The following is a 16,498-nucleotide window of genomic DNA, read 5'->3' as shown; positions in this document are numbered from 1 at the left end:
AGGGGACTGGAGAGTGGTGATGTTGTGCCACTGTTCAAAAAAGAGAATAGGGATAACCCCGGGAATTACAGGCCAGTTAGTCTTACTTCGGTGGTAGGCAAAGTAATGGAAAGGGTACTGAGGGATAGGATTTATGAGTATCTGGAAAGACACTGCTTGATTAGGGACAGCCAGCACGGATTTGTGAAGGGTAGGTCTTGCCTTACAAGTCTTATTGAATTCTTTGAGGAGGTGACCAAGCATATGGATGAGGGTAGAGCAGTGGATGTAGTGTACATGGATTTTAGTAAGGCATTTGATAAGTTTCCCCATGGTAGGCTTATGCGGAAAGTCAGGAGGCATGGGATAGAGGGGAATTTGGCCAGTTGGATCTAAAACTGGCTAACCGGTCGAAGTCAGAGAGTGGTGGTAGATGGTAAATATTCAGCCTGGAGCCCGGTTACAAGTGGAGTTCCGCAGGGATCAGTTCTGGGTCCTCTGCTGTTTGTAATCTTTATTAATGACTTGGAAGAGGGAGTCGAAGGGTGGGTCAGTAAATTTGCAGATGATACGAAGATTGGTGGAGTTGTGGATAGTGAGGAGGGCTGTTGTCGGCTGCAAAGGGACTTAGATATGATGCAGAGCTGGGCTGAGGAGTGGCAGATGGAGTTCAACCCTGCCAAGTGTGAGGTTGTCCATTTTGGAAGGACAAATAAAAACGCAGAATACAGGGTTAACGGTAGGGATCTTAGTAAGGTGGAGGAGCAGGGGGATCTTGGGATCTATGTTCAGAGATCTTTGAAAGTTACCACTCAGGTGCATAGAACTTGTAAGAAGGCCTATGGTGTATTAGCGTTTATTAGCAGAGGGATTAAATTCAAGAGTTGTGAAGTGATGTTACAGCTGTACAGGACTTTGGTTAGGCCACATTTGGAGTACTGTGTGCAGCTTTAGTCGCCTCACTTTAGGAAAGATTTGGAAGCTATGGAGAGGGTGCAGAGAAGATTTACCAGGATGTTCCCTGGAATGGAGAATAGGTCGTACGAGGATAGGTTGAGAGTGCTAGGCCTTTTCTCATTGGAACGGAGAAGGATGAGGGGTGACTTGATAGAGGTGTATAAGATGATCAGGGGAATAGATAGAACAGACAGTCAGAAACTTTTTCCCCGGGTACAACAGAGTGTTACAAGGGACATAAATTTAACGTGAAGAATGGAAGGTATAGGGGGGATGTCAGGGGTAGGTTCTTTACCCAGAGAGTGGTGGGGGCATGGAATGCGCTGCCTGTGGGAGTGGCAGTGTCAGAATCATTGGGTAACTTTAAGCGGCAATTGGATAGGTACATGAATGGGTGCTTAAGCTCGGACAAATGTTCGGCACAACATCGTGGGCCGAAGGGCCTGTTCTGTGCTGTATTGTTCTATGTTCTATGTTCTATCCCCATATTCCTATGTAGCAGCTTTGAAAGGCTGAATGTTTCCTTCCGTTTCCTGTGTAACAGACATTAGAGTTAAAAAAGTGCTCTAATTGCTGAGTATCAGGCTCCAATGGCCGAATTTCCTCTTCTGTTCCTGTTTGGTGGTCTGAATAGCTGCTTCAGTACCAGTTTACCTGTGAATAGGGCTGAACATTGTGGAACCCCCATCAGTGAACAACCCACTTCTGAGTTGATGATGGAGGGAAGGCCATTGATGCTGCAGCTGCTGAGAGCCGACAGTGCCTCATTGATGCCCAGTTTCCATTTGCTAGGTCCTTTAGAACTATGTCCTATTTCGCAGGAGGTAGTGTTATATAACACCTTGGGCCATATCTTTAAATGAGGCTGAGACTTTACCAGGAATATGTACTGCGAGCTCTTACAGACACTGTTATTGCACAGACATCTGGGCAAAGTCATTTGCTGAGAATGTTTCTGCCTTGTTGGTTCTCTCATCAGTTCAGATTCTAGCTTCTGTGCAATTGAGGCCTAGTCCTGCACAAGTCAGTGATGGGTCTGTGGAGACATTCCATCTTTGGACATTGAAGTACCACACCCAGAGTACGTTCAGTGTCCTTGTCACCCTAGCGCTTCGTCCCATTTGTTTTCAATATCAAGGGGAACAGAATCATTACTGAGGGATAATATGGAGGATAGTAGATGTCCATCAGCAAGCGGTTTCCTTGACCATCATTAAACGTGAGATTTCTTGGGTTCTAGAATAATGCTGGAGAATCCCAGCGTAATTCATTTCCTGACTATACCACGGTGCCACCACCACTAGTGGGTCTGTCCTACCGGTCAGACAGGGTAGACCCAGGGATGGTAATGTTCCTTCATGCAACATTACCCATTAGGTCTGATTCTGTGAGTATGATGATGTCTGACTGTTTTCTGAGCGGTAAATGTGAGCAATAAAAGTGACATTGGAATAGGGAATAATGGGTTAAAAAGATGAATGAAAGGCACTCTGTCTGGATGTGTGTTGCTTTCTCAAAAAGGATTGAGGAATTCATTGCATAAACCGAGGTATAAGGATATGATTTAACAAGGTGAGACAGACATGGTGACAGGGTAACCAATGTTGGGAACTGAATATCCAGGATATTTTACAGCTGAGATTATTACACAAGATGGAAAAGGAGGTGCGGGAGCTCTCCAAATAAGGGATGCCATCTGTATGATTGTAAAAGCGAATCTTACATTAAATGATTCAGGTATTGTCTTCATCTTATTGTTTTTCTTTGCAAAGTGACAGTTGAACATAGAACAGAGAACATAGAATATTACAGTGCAGTCCAGGCCCTTCAGCACTCGATGTTGTGTCAACCTGTGAAATTAATCTGATGCCAATCTAAACTACACCATTCCATTCTTATCCATGTTCATGTACAATGCCCATTTAAATGCCCTTAACATCAGTGATCTACTATCGTTGCGGGCAGGGCATTCCACGCTCCTACTACTCTCTGATTAAAGAAACTACCTGTGGCATCTGTCCTAAATCTATCACCCCTCAATTTAAGCTATGGCCCCTCATTTTAGCCTTCACCATCTGAGAAAAAAGGCTCTCACTGTCCACACTTCTAACCCTCTGATTATCTTATATGTCTCGATTAAGCCACCTCTCCACCGTATTCTTTCCAATGAAAACAGGCTCAGTTTCCTCAGCCTTTCCTTGTAAGACCTTCCTTCCATACCAGGCATCATCCAAGTAAATCTTCTCTGAATCCTTTCCAAAGCTTCCACATCCTTCCTATAATGAGGTTACCAGAACTGTATATAATACTCCAGGTTCGGCCTTATCAGTGTCTTGTACAGCTGAAGCATGACCTTGTGGCTCCGAAACTCAATCCCCCTACCAATAAACATCAACACAACATATTCCTTCTTAACAACCCGATCAATCTGGGCGGCAACTTTCAGGGATTTATGCACCTGGACACCGAGATCTCTCTATTCATCTGCACTACCAAGAACCTTACCATTAGCCCAGTATTCTGCATTCCTATTACTTCTTCTGAAGTGAACTACCTCATACCTTTCCGTTTTAAACTCCATTCATCACTTTTGAGCCCAGATCTGTGTCTTATCTATGTCCCTCTATAACCTGCAACATCCGTTGGCACTATCCACAACTGTGCCTACCTTAGTGTCATCCACAAATTTAATCACTCATCCTTCTAAGCCCATTCCAAATCATTTATAAAACTGAAAAGTACCGGTGGCCCCAAAACAGATCGTTGTGGCACACCACTGGTAACTGAGCTCCAGGATGAACATTTCCCATCAACCACCACCTGTCTTTTGTCAGCTCGCCAATTTCTGATCCATACCTCCAAATCACCTTCAGTCCCAAACGTCCAAACTTTGTGCAATAGCATACAGTGTGGAGTCTTATCAAACACCTTAGCGAAGGCTTGTGGAGTGGGACATAGTGTGGAGGGCTGTTGTTGGTTGCAATGGGGCATTCACAGGATGCTCCCTCTGTTGCTCCTGCAAGTCTCACCAATCTCCCTGCAAATTTGTTCCTCTAATTCCAATTGAGAATGTGAGGGCCTACAGTACAACCCAATAACGTCATCATCCCTCCTTATTCCTGAGCTCGACACACAAAGCCTCATTGGATGATTATTCAGTTATTTCATTTCTGATTATTGTTATGGAACATGCCTTGTACAAAAAACATCTCCCCCTCCCTTCCTTCCACCACCTCTGTCCTGCCTAAAACATCTATACCCTGACACATCAAGCTGCTTGTCCTGTCGTTCCCTTAGTCATGTTTCTATAATGGCTATAATATCTCAGCCCACGTATCTAACCACGCCCTGAGTTCATCAGCCTTACCTATCAGCCCTCTTTGAGAGAAAGTGAGGGCTGCAGATGCTGGAGATCAGAACTGAAAATGTGTTGCTGGAAAAGCGCAGCAGGTCAGGCAGCATCCAAGGAACAGGAGAATCGACGTTTCGGGCATACGCCCTTCTTCAGGAATGCGGAAAGTCTGTCCAGCAGGCTAAGATAAAAGGTAGGGAGGAGGGACTTGGGGAGGGGCCTTGGAAATGCGATAGGTGGAGGGAGGTCAAGGTGAGGGTGATAGGCCGGAGTGGGGTGGGGGCGGAGAGGTCAGCAGAAAGACCACTCCCTCCGTGACTCCCTCGTCAGGTCCACACCCCCCACCAACCCAACCTCCACTCCCGGCACCTTCCTCTGCAACCGCAAGAAATGCAAAACTTGCGCCCACACCTCCCCCCTTACTTCCCTCCAAGGCCCCAAGGGACACTTCCATATCCGCCACAAATTCACCTGCATCTCCACACACATCATCTATTGCTTTCGCTGCACCCGATGTGGCCGCCTCTTTATTGGGGAGACAGGCCGCCTACTTGCGGAACGTTTCAGAGAACACCTCTGGGACACCCGGACCAACCAACCCAACCACCCCATAGCCAAACACTTTAACTCCCCCTCCCACTCTGCCACGGACATGCAGGTCCTTGGACTCCTCCATCGCCAGACCATGGCAACACGACGGTTGGAGGAAGAGCGCCTCATCTTCCGCCTAGGCACTCTCCAACCACAAGGGATGAACTCAGATTTCTCCAGTTTCCTCATTTCCCCTCCCCCCACCTTGTCTCAGTCAAATCCCTCGAACTCAGCACCGCCTTCCTAACCTGCTATCATCTTCCTGACCTCTCCGCCCCCACCCCACTCCGGCCTATCACCCTCACCTTGACCTCCCTCCACCTATTAATTTCCAACGCCCCTCCCCCAAATCCCTCCTCCCTACCTTTTATCTTAGCCTGCTGGACACACTTTCCTCATTCCTGAAGAAGGGCTTATGCCCGAAACGTCGATTCTCCTGTTCCTTGGATGCTGCCTGACCTGCTGCGCTTTTCCAGCAACACATTTTCAGATACCATCCCTCTTGCATTGTGATAGATGCAATTTAATTCAACAGGCATTCCTTGCTTCCCGTCATGTTCCAGCCTGACCTGTCTGTTCACTTTAATATTAAAGGAACAAGAATAACCAGAGAGAGAATAGGGCTCCTCAAGGTCCAAAGTGGGCATGCGTGTATAGAACTGCTGGAGATGGATGAGGTTCTCAATGGATATTGCTCCACTATGTTTACCACGGAGAAAGGCATGAAGGCTTAGCAACTTGGGCAAGTTAGTGGTGATATCTTGGGGACAGTCCATGTCACTGTACGGGAGGTGTTGGATCTATTAGAATATGTGAAGGTGGGTAAATTCTCTTGTCCTGAACAGATACATCCAAGAACATTTCAAGAGGCTGGAGAAGAAATTGCGGGGGCCCTCATTTATATTTTTGATTCATCGTTAGCTATGGGTTTGCTCCTGAACGACTGGTGAAAAGCGAGTTTTATGCCCTTATTCAAGAAGAAGTGGGAACTGTAGACTAGTAAACCTAACATCTGTGGAAGGTCAGTTACTTGAGAGATTCTGAGAGATAAGACATACATGCACTTGGTTAGGGATAGTCAGCATGGATTTGTATGTAGGAGATCATGCCTGACAAATGTGTTTGAGTTCTTTAATGAAGTGACCAGAAAGTCTGACATGGGCAGGGTGGTAGATTTTGTCTACTTGGATTTCAATAAGTTCTTTCATAAGATTCCACAGTGTAGGCTGCTCTGGCAGGTTAGATCGCATGGAATCCAGGGCGAGCTGCCAAATTGAATGCACACTTGGCTTGATGGTAGGAAGCAGAGGGTAATAGTGAAAGGGTACTTGTCAGACTGGAGGTCTGTGACTAATGGACTCAGGGGTCGGTGCTGGGCCCATTGCTGTTTGTTATTTATATCAATGATTTGGATGAGAATGTACAGTAAGTTTGCAGATGAATATGTGTTATCGTGGAAAACGAGGAAGAGTATTAGAAAATGCAGGAGGACCTTGATCAGCTGGAGAATTGGGTCGAGAAATGGCAAAAGGTGTTTAATGTAGATAAGTGTGAAGTATTGCATTTTATAGAGTGAAATCAAGATAGGAGTTTCATGTTGAACTGTCGGACATTGAGGAGTATAGATGTACAGAGGGACCTTGGAGTTCTGGTGTACATTTCTCTGAAATTGTTGTCACATATAAACAGGGCAATGAAAAAGGCTTTTGGCACACTGGCCTTCATCAGTCAAGGAACTGAGTATAGAAGTTGGGAAGTTAGGTTGCGGTTGGACAGGACATTGGTGAGACTGCACTTGGAGTACTGTGTTCAGTTTTGGTCAACTTGTTATAGGAATGATGTTAGTAAACTGGCAAGAGTGCAGAAGAATTTACAACAACATTGCCAGGAACCAAGGATCTGAGTTATAGGAAGAAGTTGGACAAGCTAGACCTTTTTCTTTAGAGCATAGGAGACTGTTATAGAAATGTATAAGATCATGAGAGGCATTGATCAGGCGAATGCACGCAGCCTTTTTCCCAGAGTGGGGGAATCGAGGAATAGAGGGCATCAGTTTAAGGTTAGAGGGGAAAGAATAAAAGAGAAGATGAGGAACAACTTTCTTTTACACAGACAGTAATACGCATGTTGAATGAGCTGCCAGGGGAAGTGATTGAAGCAGACACATCAACAACATTTGAAAGGAGTTTGGACAAATGCATTGATGCCAAAGGTTTAGAAGAATATGGTCCAAGTGCAGGGAAATGGGTTTAGCGTGGATGAACAGTTTATTTGACATGGGCCAGTTAGAGGCAAAGGGGCCTGTTTCCATGCTGTGGGATTCAATGACTCAATGGTAACAACGTCAATCCGAAACGAAAGCTGTCCCATACTAATTAGCAACAGGTTTATGTATTCGGATTAGACATTTCTGTTCCCTTCCAGTTGGGAAGGAATGAACATAGCATTGGCCCACATTATGTCTGAAAGGTGTAATATTTCATATACAGATGTGTGAATTCATAACACATGCAGAGAAAATAAAAAGACTGTGAAAATAAATTTTCAGGACGTGGTCAATGTACCTTTTCTGAAGGGATCAATTTTCATTTGGAGATAGCTGTGAATGAGTTCCCTGAAAACGAAGCCGAAATGTGGAATTATATCTAATTCTGAGAGGAAGGAAAGAAGTGAATGCAGAAACTCCAAACATGTCTCAGACACATTGACCTTGTCAAACCTATCCTCATTTGAGAGGGAGAGAGAAATCATTGGTTGAGGAAGAAGGAAGACGTTCAAAGCACTTTATTTTTTTCCACCCACATCACACTACAGAAGTTAATCTCAGATTGCAAGATTAATCTTTTTACAAAATAGCTGACACATCCTTTTTAAACTCACAAATTGCTGCATACGTTTTCTTTTAATGTGTCTGACATTGCAGAAGAAACAATTACTGGTCGTACCTAATAGAGCTGCGGAAACCAGTTCTCCCTGCCATTTCAAACCAGACTTCACCTAAACCAGGCTGCACAAACGGGAGGAAATGTATTTAGCACCAAGTCACCAAATGTCCTTTTACTGGATCAAAAGTGAATTGAATAATTAAAGTCACTTCACAACCGTATAATTTTCACCAGATCATGTCACTAGTTTTTTTTTAGATTAGATTAGATTACAGTGTGGAAACAGGCCCTTCGGCCCAACAAGTCCACACCGACCCGCCGAAGCGAAACCCACCCATACCCCTACATTTACCCCTTACCTAACACTACGGGCAATTTAGTATGGCCAATTCACCTAACCTGCACATCTTTGTGACTGTGGGAGGAAACCGGAGCACCCGGAGGAAACCCACGCAGACACGGGGAGAACGTGCAACTCCACACAGTCAGTCGCCTGAGTCGGGAATTGAACCCGGGTCTCTGGCGCTGCGAGGCAGCAGTGCTAACCACTGTGCCACCGTGCCGCCCACTAGTTGGCGGCAGGTAACCCCTTGTGTAGTTTCTATTTCATTTGTTTTTCCTTATAATTGCACAAGCGATTAGTGGATTCCTGACAATGTTCTTCAGCTCCTCTCTAAATTTGCTCTGAGTTATGGCATAGATAAACGTGTTGGTGCATGCACTGAGTAGCTGCAACATGTTACCACATTCTCGAAGAATAAATTGTGGATCGCTGAAACCTGTGATTTGATAATCATTTGTAAATCGTTCATAAAGGAAGTAGATAAGAAACGTCAGCCATAGAAGGATGAAACTGCCGGATACAGCAAATAGCAAAATGATAGATTTTTTCCGGCCCTCCATTTCCGGGTCAGCCTTATTCTCTTCATTGTGTTGGGATCGGAGTCTTCTGCGGGCCTCATTGGCCACCAAAATGTTTCTGACAGTCAGAGCATTTAGCAGAAGAATCAGAAAGAATGGAAAACATGGCGTTAAAATATGCTCAACCCATTCAAATGTTATCCACAAAAGGGAAGTATAACGGATTTTCTTCAACCTGCAATACCATGGTATGTTATTATTTATGTAGATGGGTTCATGTAGAAAGTACCATGGGACGCTCTTTAGACATCCCAATGAGCAAACTGTTCCGATTACCACAGCAGACATTGTATCAGTACAATATTTGACGTTAAATTTCTGACAACAAATAGCAACAAACCGGTCCACAGTGAATGCAACAGTTAACCAGACAGAAGTATTTCTGGCCGCGTAAATTAAAACAATGGTGAGACTGCAGACGGGAGTAATCGATAGGACAGAACCTGGAAAATAAATCCCAGGAATACGGTTTAGAAGCACAGCAGTAATGATAACCAGGAGGTCCGTTACTGCCATGGACACCAAGTACCTTGTGATACATCTCGATAGTCCGCATTTTCCTCGGGACAAAATTGCAATCGCCAGTAAATTAACTGTTCAAACAAAATGAAATGACCAGTGTCAGTTAAGAGTGACGAAAATATTACACTTATCATAATGCAAAGTTGGAGGTTTGACATTTGAAGTAAGCAAATATATTTTAGCATCTAAAGATAAGGTGGGATAAATGAGAACTTGATAGGATGTCAGTTATTGTTTTATCATTATAATAATAGAAATACTTGGAGTCTACACAGAAATGGGCACGATATTAATACCTATGTACAATTTAAATAAACAAAAATGATCCACCGCACAAGTGAAGTAACACAGCCTGAGCTGGTATGTCCAGAGAATTTCAAGAGGACATAGACATTGTTGGAATGAAAAATGGTTGCATCGACCAAGTACAAGTCCAGGACCAAACTATGTAAGTAACCTTCAACTGACACAACAGCTTTCGTGATTTTAAATTGCGTGCAAACCCGAAGAATGTGTTCTACACCTTGTTTGAATTCAACCAATGTATATTAAATCAAAGCAATACTTTAGCAACTGCTTGAAAATAAATGATGCAACTGTCAGAATTTGGCTTGGAATTGTTAATCAAACATTTCAAGGAATAAAACACTTTTAGTTTCATCTGAAAGGTATTAAATCCAAGCTCCATTTTGTCTTAGGCAATCTGTAGCACTCTTTTAAACAGAAGAGTCCACACTGGTCTGTCTCCATAAGAGGAGATGGGAGGAAACAATAAATCACACAGCATGCGGGGGGCAAGTGGAATTCACTACTTAACGTTAGGAGATCCAGAAACCTTCATAACATTTCAGAAATAGATAGATGTGTGATTGGTAAGCCAATGCATCCACGGTTATGGAGCAAGCGCTGGAAAATAGGATTAGAAAAGTGAGGTTGTGTTTGGAACAGCACAGATGCATTGGCTCAAATCACTCTTTTCCATGCAGTCGACGTCTGTGACACTATGTTCCGTCCTCATGGTGATAAATAATTCCTGATCATATCCGAAATCAGGCAAATGTCTTCTTTTGCTTTCTAATTTATTGCAAATCATAGCATGGGATGTGATGGTAATACTGCGATAATACTTCCAGATAAAGGTGAAGTCGTCATAGCCCGACAGGAAGAATGTGCTGCTCTCTCAACAGCGAGAGATGATTGGCGGTGGTATAACCTGAGCGACACCACACCTCAGGGGAGGGGATAACGGAGAACTGTTAGCTCTATTAGACAGTTGTCTGATTTGCCCTGCAAGATTCCCTTCAAAGTGTGGGTTCAATTCCTGTACCGACTGAAGTTTGCGTGGTGGGTCTGCCTTTTCAAAGTTAGCATTTGGCGGTATATGGTGACCCTCAGAAGCAACCCACTCTGTCAGTCGGCTTTCTTTGTAATGAGAGCATTGACTATGGTGACATCATTGTTGGAATACGAACTTTTCACGTCAGTGTTTGGAGCCCTTGCATTAATTAGCATTGTTTCTCGATTATGGAAACTTGCAAAATGCTGGTTGGAGTTAACTCTTTGCTACATAATCTCTAGACAAGTTAAACAAGGAACTGATGCATTTGATTTTAAAGCTGGCAAACTGATTTGGAACAAATTAATGTCATTTACGCAAGATGAGCGAGCAGTAAAAGCATGATGGGAGGTCAAAACTGGAATGGAAAGTGGATCAGAGGCAAAGATTGGAATTGCACGTGTGTACAAAAAAAATCAATGAGATCTGTGGAGAAACAGTGTCATTTACCAGACAAAGGGCCAGAGTTGGGAGGCGGAGCTGGACAGAAGCTGAGCTGCTCCTCTGAGTGAAGGCATATGGATTTGAGCATTTTTGTATCATTGGTTGCCGTCACCTTCTCCCGGCTATTTATAGATAGAAGGTCAGTGTTGCCCAAGCCAGGAACAGTGAAGGCAAAGGCGTAGTCAGACAATGACCAAGTGGCTGATCGGTGAGAATTAACACAGTTTAGAAATATTCTTGGGACAGTGGTCCAGGTGGATGCCTTTACCATTTTTATACCGAGTGACACTCCGAATGTACATCAGAACGAGACTCTAACTGAGTTAAAGAAAAACATTTAAAAGTTCATTCAGCTTGGAACATCAATCCAACTGATAGAGCTTGTTCAGAAAACTCAGCTGGAATCTCGTTGTTAAAATTATCATCAACAGATCTTTACCACGATAATCCACTTAACTAGTGCTTTTCAAAATGCTTAAAATTCGGAGGACTTTACCTGGGACTGCGATACCTGCAAGGGCTGTGTAGTAAATTGCATAGATCAGGCCTCTTGGTGGAAGATGCATTATTTCCTCGGAGCACTGATGTCTGTTTGTATCCCACATGCATTATTTCCACCTCTCCATGTTTATAGCTGATGTTGAATCCTTAGAGATGCAATTAGGGAGCAGCAGGAGGTATCTTCCAATACACTGGTTAGGTTACATCACAATGAACAAAGACTGTAGTCATTAAGCAAATGTAATGTTGCATTTCATCAAACATTTCTTTTCCATACTGTCAAATGGAACAAATAGTTTTAAAAAACACGCTGTTAATCATCTGCAACAGAATCTGAATTTTACATCAAATTAGAACACTTTGATGATGATTAATTCAGCTTGTTCTTTACAACAGAAATAAGTAATAGATTACAAAACTGATACTGAGCACGAAGTGACCAGCTGCTCTGTTGTCTCTATCCACATTTTCGCTTGTAGGTGCTCCAAATATTTCTATCCACGTGCTGGATAACCAAATAATTGTTCACTTTGCTTTAAATTATCCAACTCCATTCTGGGAATGATCAGTGAGTCGATATTCAGCAGACTTCATAGAGGCGATAACCATAAGGTTTCAGCTCACCAGCTTACCGCTTTCACTTCACTACTGGTGAAAAATTTGCCAGTCAGCTTCAGCTACTCTCCTTTAACTGATGCCCCTTGTCAAGAAGTGCTTGCTTTAAAATGCAACGTGCTACTGAACTGGATGTCACTTTTTCGCATAATCATTCAGGACTTGTTATACCTGCATGATATTGATTTAACAAACAGGAAACTCCAAATAGCATTTCACAGGTTGAGGTATCACAGCATCAATGTTTATTTATTTAAGGGCTTTCCAAACACTGACCTAAAAAGAGACAATATTACAAAGATAAAGTCGCCACATTCTGCACTGTCATAGAGAGAGATTTAGAGATGCCAGTGTTGGACTGGGGTGTACAAAGTTAAAAATCACTCAACACCAGTTTATAGTCCAACAGGTTTATTTGGAAGCACTAGCTTTCGGGGCACTGCTCCTGCATCAGGTGGTCATTAACCTTTCCTTGTGAGTTTCATCACATTGAAATGTCTAGATCTGTAAGTCACAAGAAAGATTATAGAGTTTGGCAGACACTACGCCATGTACTGATAAAGAAACAGTGCTCCGAAAGCTAGTGTACAGGTAGATGAGAGTAAACCGGGTTGATGTGGGTATATGGATTTCAGCAAGGCATTCGATAAGATTCCTCACAGTAGGCTATTGTACAAAATGCGGAAGAATGGGATTGTGGGAGATATAGCAGTTTGGATCAGTAATTAGCTTGCTGAAAGAAGACAGAGGGTGGTGGTTCATGGGAAATGTTAATCCTGAAGTCCAGTTATCATTGGTGTACCACAAAGGTTGGTGTTGGGTCCACTGCTGCTCGACATTTTTATAAACGACCTGGATGAGGGTGTAGAAGGGTGGGTTAGTAAATTTGCAGATGACACTAAGATCGGTGGAGCTGTGGATAGTGACGAAGGATTTTGTAGGTTACAGAGAGACATAGATAAGCTGCAGAGCTGGGCTGAGAGGTGGCAAATGGTGTTTAATGTGGACAAGTGTGAGGTGATTCACTTTGGTCGGAGTAGCCGGAATGCAAAGTACTGGGCTAATTGTAAGATTCTTGGTAGTGTAGATGAGCAGAGAGATCTTGGTGTCCAAGTACACAGATCCTTGAAAGTTGCCACCCATGTTGACAGGGTTGTTAAGAAGGTATGCAGTGTTTTAGCTTTTATTAATCGAGGGATCCAGTTCCGGAACCATGAGGTTATGCTAAAGCTGAACAAAACTCTGGTTTGGCTGCACTTGGAGTACCGTGTACAGTTCTGGTCACCACATTATAAGAAGGATGTGAAAATTTTGGAAAGGGTGCAGAGGAGATTGACTAGGATGTTGCCTGGTATGGAGAGAAGGTCTTACGAGGAAAGGCTGAGGGACTTGAGGCTGTTTTCGTTGGAGAGAAGAAGGTTGAGAGGTGACTTAATAGAGACACATAAGATAATCAGAGGGTTAGAGAGGGTGGACAGGAAGAACCTTTTTCCAAGTATGGTGACGGCAAGGACGAGGGGGCATAGTTATAGGACAGGTGTCAGAGGTAGTTTCTTTACTCAGAGAGTAGTAAGGGTATGGAATGCTTTGCCTGCAACGGTAGTAGATTCGCCAACTTTAAGTTCATTTAAGTTGTCATTGGACAAGCATATGGACGTACATGGAATAGTGTAGGTTAGATGGGCTTCAGATTGGTATGACAGATCGATGCAACATCGAAAGTCAAAGGGCCTGTATTTCGCTGTAACGTTCAATGTTCTATATATATATATATATATATATATATAGAGAGAGAGAGAGAGAGAGAGAGAGAGACAGAGAGAAAAAGCACTGGTGGTGAGTTTAATCTGAGACTCACCACACTATCAGCGAGGGATGAGATTGAGAAGGTAGAGCCATCCTGATAACCTCAGCTAGTGCAGGAAATAAACCGATGCTGTTAGTCTCATTCTGCACAGTAAATCAGCCGACGAACCAAGGAAGCTATCAACCACTCCCCTTGACTGAGAGGTGATCACCCTCAGGTTGTACCATACACCAGTTACATCTCTCTGGTGAGAGATCAATTCTGTGCTCCTGTGGGAGTATAGTGACTTTACATTCCCAAAAGTATTATCGTGGTCTCACCATTATATACTTATCCAAGCTATCAGAAACCATAATATCAACAAAGGAAAGAGAAACATCTCATATTATCTTCATAACCTCTATGATCTTTCTTGTGACTAACAGATCTACACATTTCAATTTGATGAAACTCACAAGGAAAGGATAATGTTTAATGAAATGAAGAGGTGCCTATCATAACATTTGTCACCATCTTGGAAGTTCCTGGAGAGGTTTCCAACAAACGGTATGGCATTAAACTCTCCAGATGAAACTGGTATACCAGCAATACATAGCAATATTCCAAAATGTCCCCACTCCACTGAATAGATGGAAGGCCACACAAACGAAATCAATTTATCATGTTCTGTCTCTGGCACCATCAGCAAATCATGAATGATTTTCTTGCCTATTTCTTCTTAAGAACGATTCATAGATGATTATAAAGTGACAGACTTCAGCAATCTGCAAAATGTCCATCAAAAAGAAAACAATATGTGAAGGCAATTGTGCGCATGCAGCAACAAATTTGTTACCGCAGTAGCTCAGAGCAAATTCAGATCTGCATTCGAGAAAATGGTTAAGCATCCATGAATGTTGTTAACTAGATTAAAATAAAGCAAATTAATGAGAAAACAAAAAAGAACTCTACCTGCTCAAAATTATTAACTTCATTTAGGGAAATTGCGTTTTGGTGAAGTGAATTATAGATTTCAGCTCACTTTTGAGCCCGTAAACTGAAGCTTATTATCTCGAGGCTAAATAGTGCAACAGTGCAGGGATAGACAGTAGGAAAGAAATTTTTTCATTATTGCATGAGCTGACCTGGATAAACTGTCAGGGAAGGCGATGGCCTACTGGTATTATCGCTTGACTATTAATGCAGAGACTCAGAAAATGATCTGGGGACACAGCTTTGAATCCTGCGGCAGATGGTGGAATTTGAATTCAATAAATCTAGAAGTAAGGACCTAATAGTGATAATGAAACCATTGTGGATTGTCAGAAAAACACATCAACTTCCTCAGTGACCTTCAGGAAATTAAATCTGCCATCTTCATCTTGATTGGCCTCCACGTGACAGTTAATCCATAAACTCAGTTAATGTCCTGGCACCCAGGTTCGAATCTCACCATGGCAAATGGCGAACTTTTGAAATCAATAACTTTAAAAACATCTGAAATTAAGAATCTGCTAATGCCATTGTTTCCATTGTAGATTGTCAGAAAAGACCATATGCTTCAGGGAAGACAATCTACTATCTCCACCTGGTTTGGCCTATGTGTGACTTCAGATCCATAGCAATATGGTTGACTCTCAATTGCACTCTCAAAATAACCTAACAAGCCATTCAGATGTACCATTCGCTACAAAATCTCAAACAAATGAAACTGGATGGATCAGCAAACATCACACTCGGCACCGGAAAAGGAAATGGCAGAAACAGCCTTGTGGGACTTTCAAAAGTCTACTCACTAAGATCTGGGCGCTAGTGCCAAAATGAGGAGAGCTGCCTCACAGACTAGATAAGTAACAGGCTGACGTAGTCATGCTCATGCAATCATACCTCACAGGCAATGACACTGACACCACAATCACATTCCTGGATGTGCCTTGTCCCAGCCGCAGGATAGACTTAGTAGAGGTGGGAGTACAGTGGTACAGAGGCGAAGGGAGTTTCTCTGCGATTCCTGAACATTGACACTTGATCTTGTGAAGACTTATGGCTTCAGGTTAAACATGGGCAAGGAAACCTCCTGCTGATTACCACGTATCATCTTCCCACAGCTGATGAACCAGTACTCTTCCGTGTTGAACAACATGATGAGGAAACAATGAGGATGGTAAAAGCACCAAATATTCTCTGGGTGGGAGATTTTAATGATCACCCTCAAGAGTGGCTCGGCAGCAGGACTACTGATCGAGCTGGTCGGGTCCTAAAGGACATTGCTGCTAGACTGGGTCTGCCGCAGGTGGTGAGGGAACCAACAAGAGGGAAAAATATACCTGATCTCATCCTTACCAATCTGTCAGCTGCAAATACATCTGTCCATGACTGTATTGGTATGAGTGGTCTTGGTAGAACTTATTTGGAGACAAAGGGCCGCCCTTCATACTGTGCTCAATGGGACAGACTTTGAAAAGTTCGAGCAACTGAAGACTGGGCATCCATGAGGCGCTGTGGGACACCAACAGCAGGAGACTTGTACTTACACAAAGTGTAACATCATGGCCCGGCATATCCCCCACAAAGCCATCACAATCAAACCAGGGAATCATCACTGGTTC

The 16,498-nt window shown here is 43.2% G+C and overlaps 1 protein-coding gene across 1 annotated transcript; it reads right to left on the bottom strand.

Annotated features, from left to right (window-relative positions):
• Positions 1 to 8,370: 8,370 nt before the first annotated feature.
• On the bottom strand, positions 8,371 to 11,553 carry LOC148136445 (putative G protein-coupled receptor 139). The gene is made up of 2 exons (XM_087983200.1): positions 11,484 to 11,553; positions 8,371 to 9,278 (listed from the first exon to the last, which is right to left on the bottom strand). The coding sequence occupies exons 1-2, from the start codon at positions 11,551 to 11,553 to the stop codon at positions 8,371 to 8,373; spliced, it is 978 nt and encodes a 325-aa protein (XP_087839326.1).
• Positions 11,554 to 16,498: the final 4,945 nt, after the last annotated feature.

Source organism: Chiloscyllium plagiosum, unplaced genomic scaffold (assembly GCF_037043375.1).
Source record: "Chiloscyllium plagiosum isolate Xiang-an unplaced genomic scaffold, Cpla_swu_hap1 HiC_scaffold_45, whole genome shotgun sequence".
Taxonomy (NCBI): Eukaryota; Metazoa; Chordata; class Chondrichthyes; order Orectolobiformes; family Hemiscylliidae; genus Chiloscyllium; species Chiloscyllium plagiosum.
Note: the sequence above shows the minus strand (reverse complement) of the source record. Positions and strands in the feature narration are given on the sequence as shown.

Coding starts and splice junctions, on each gene's coding strand:
- LOC148136445 (XM_087983200.1), bottom strand. CDS start 11,553: ATGCATCTTCCACCAAGAGGCCTGATCTATGCAATTTACTACACAGCC. Junction 9,279..11,483: donor TGCAGGTATCGCAGTCCCAG/GTAAAGTCCTCC, acceptor TTGTTTGAACAG/TTAATTTACTGGCGATTGCA.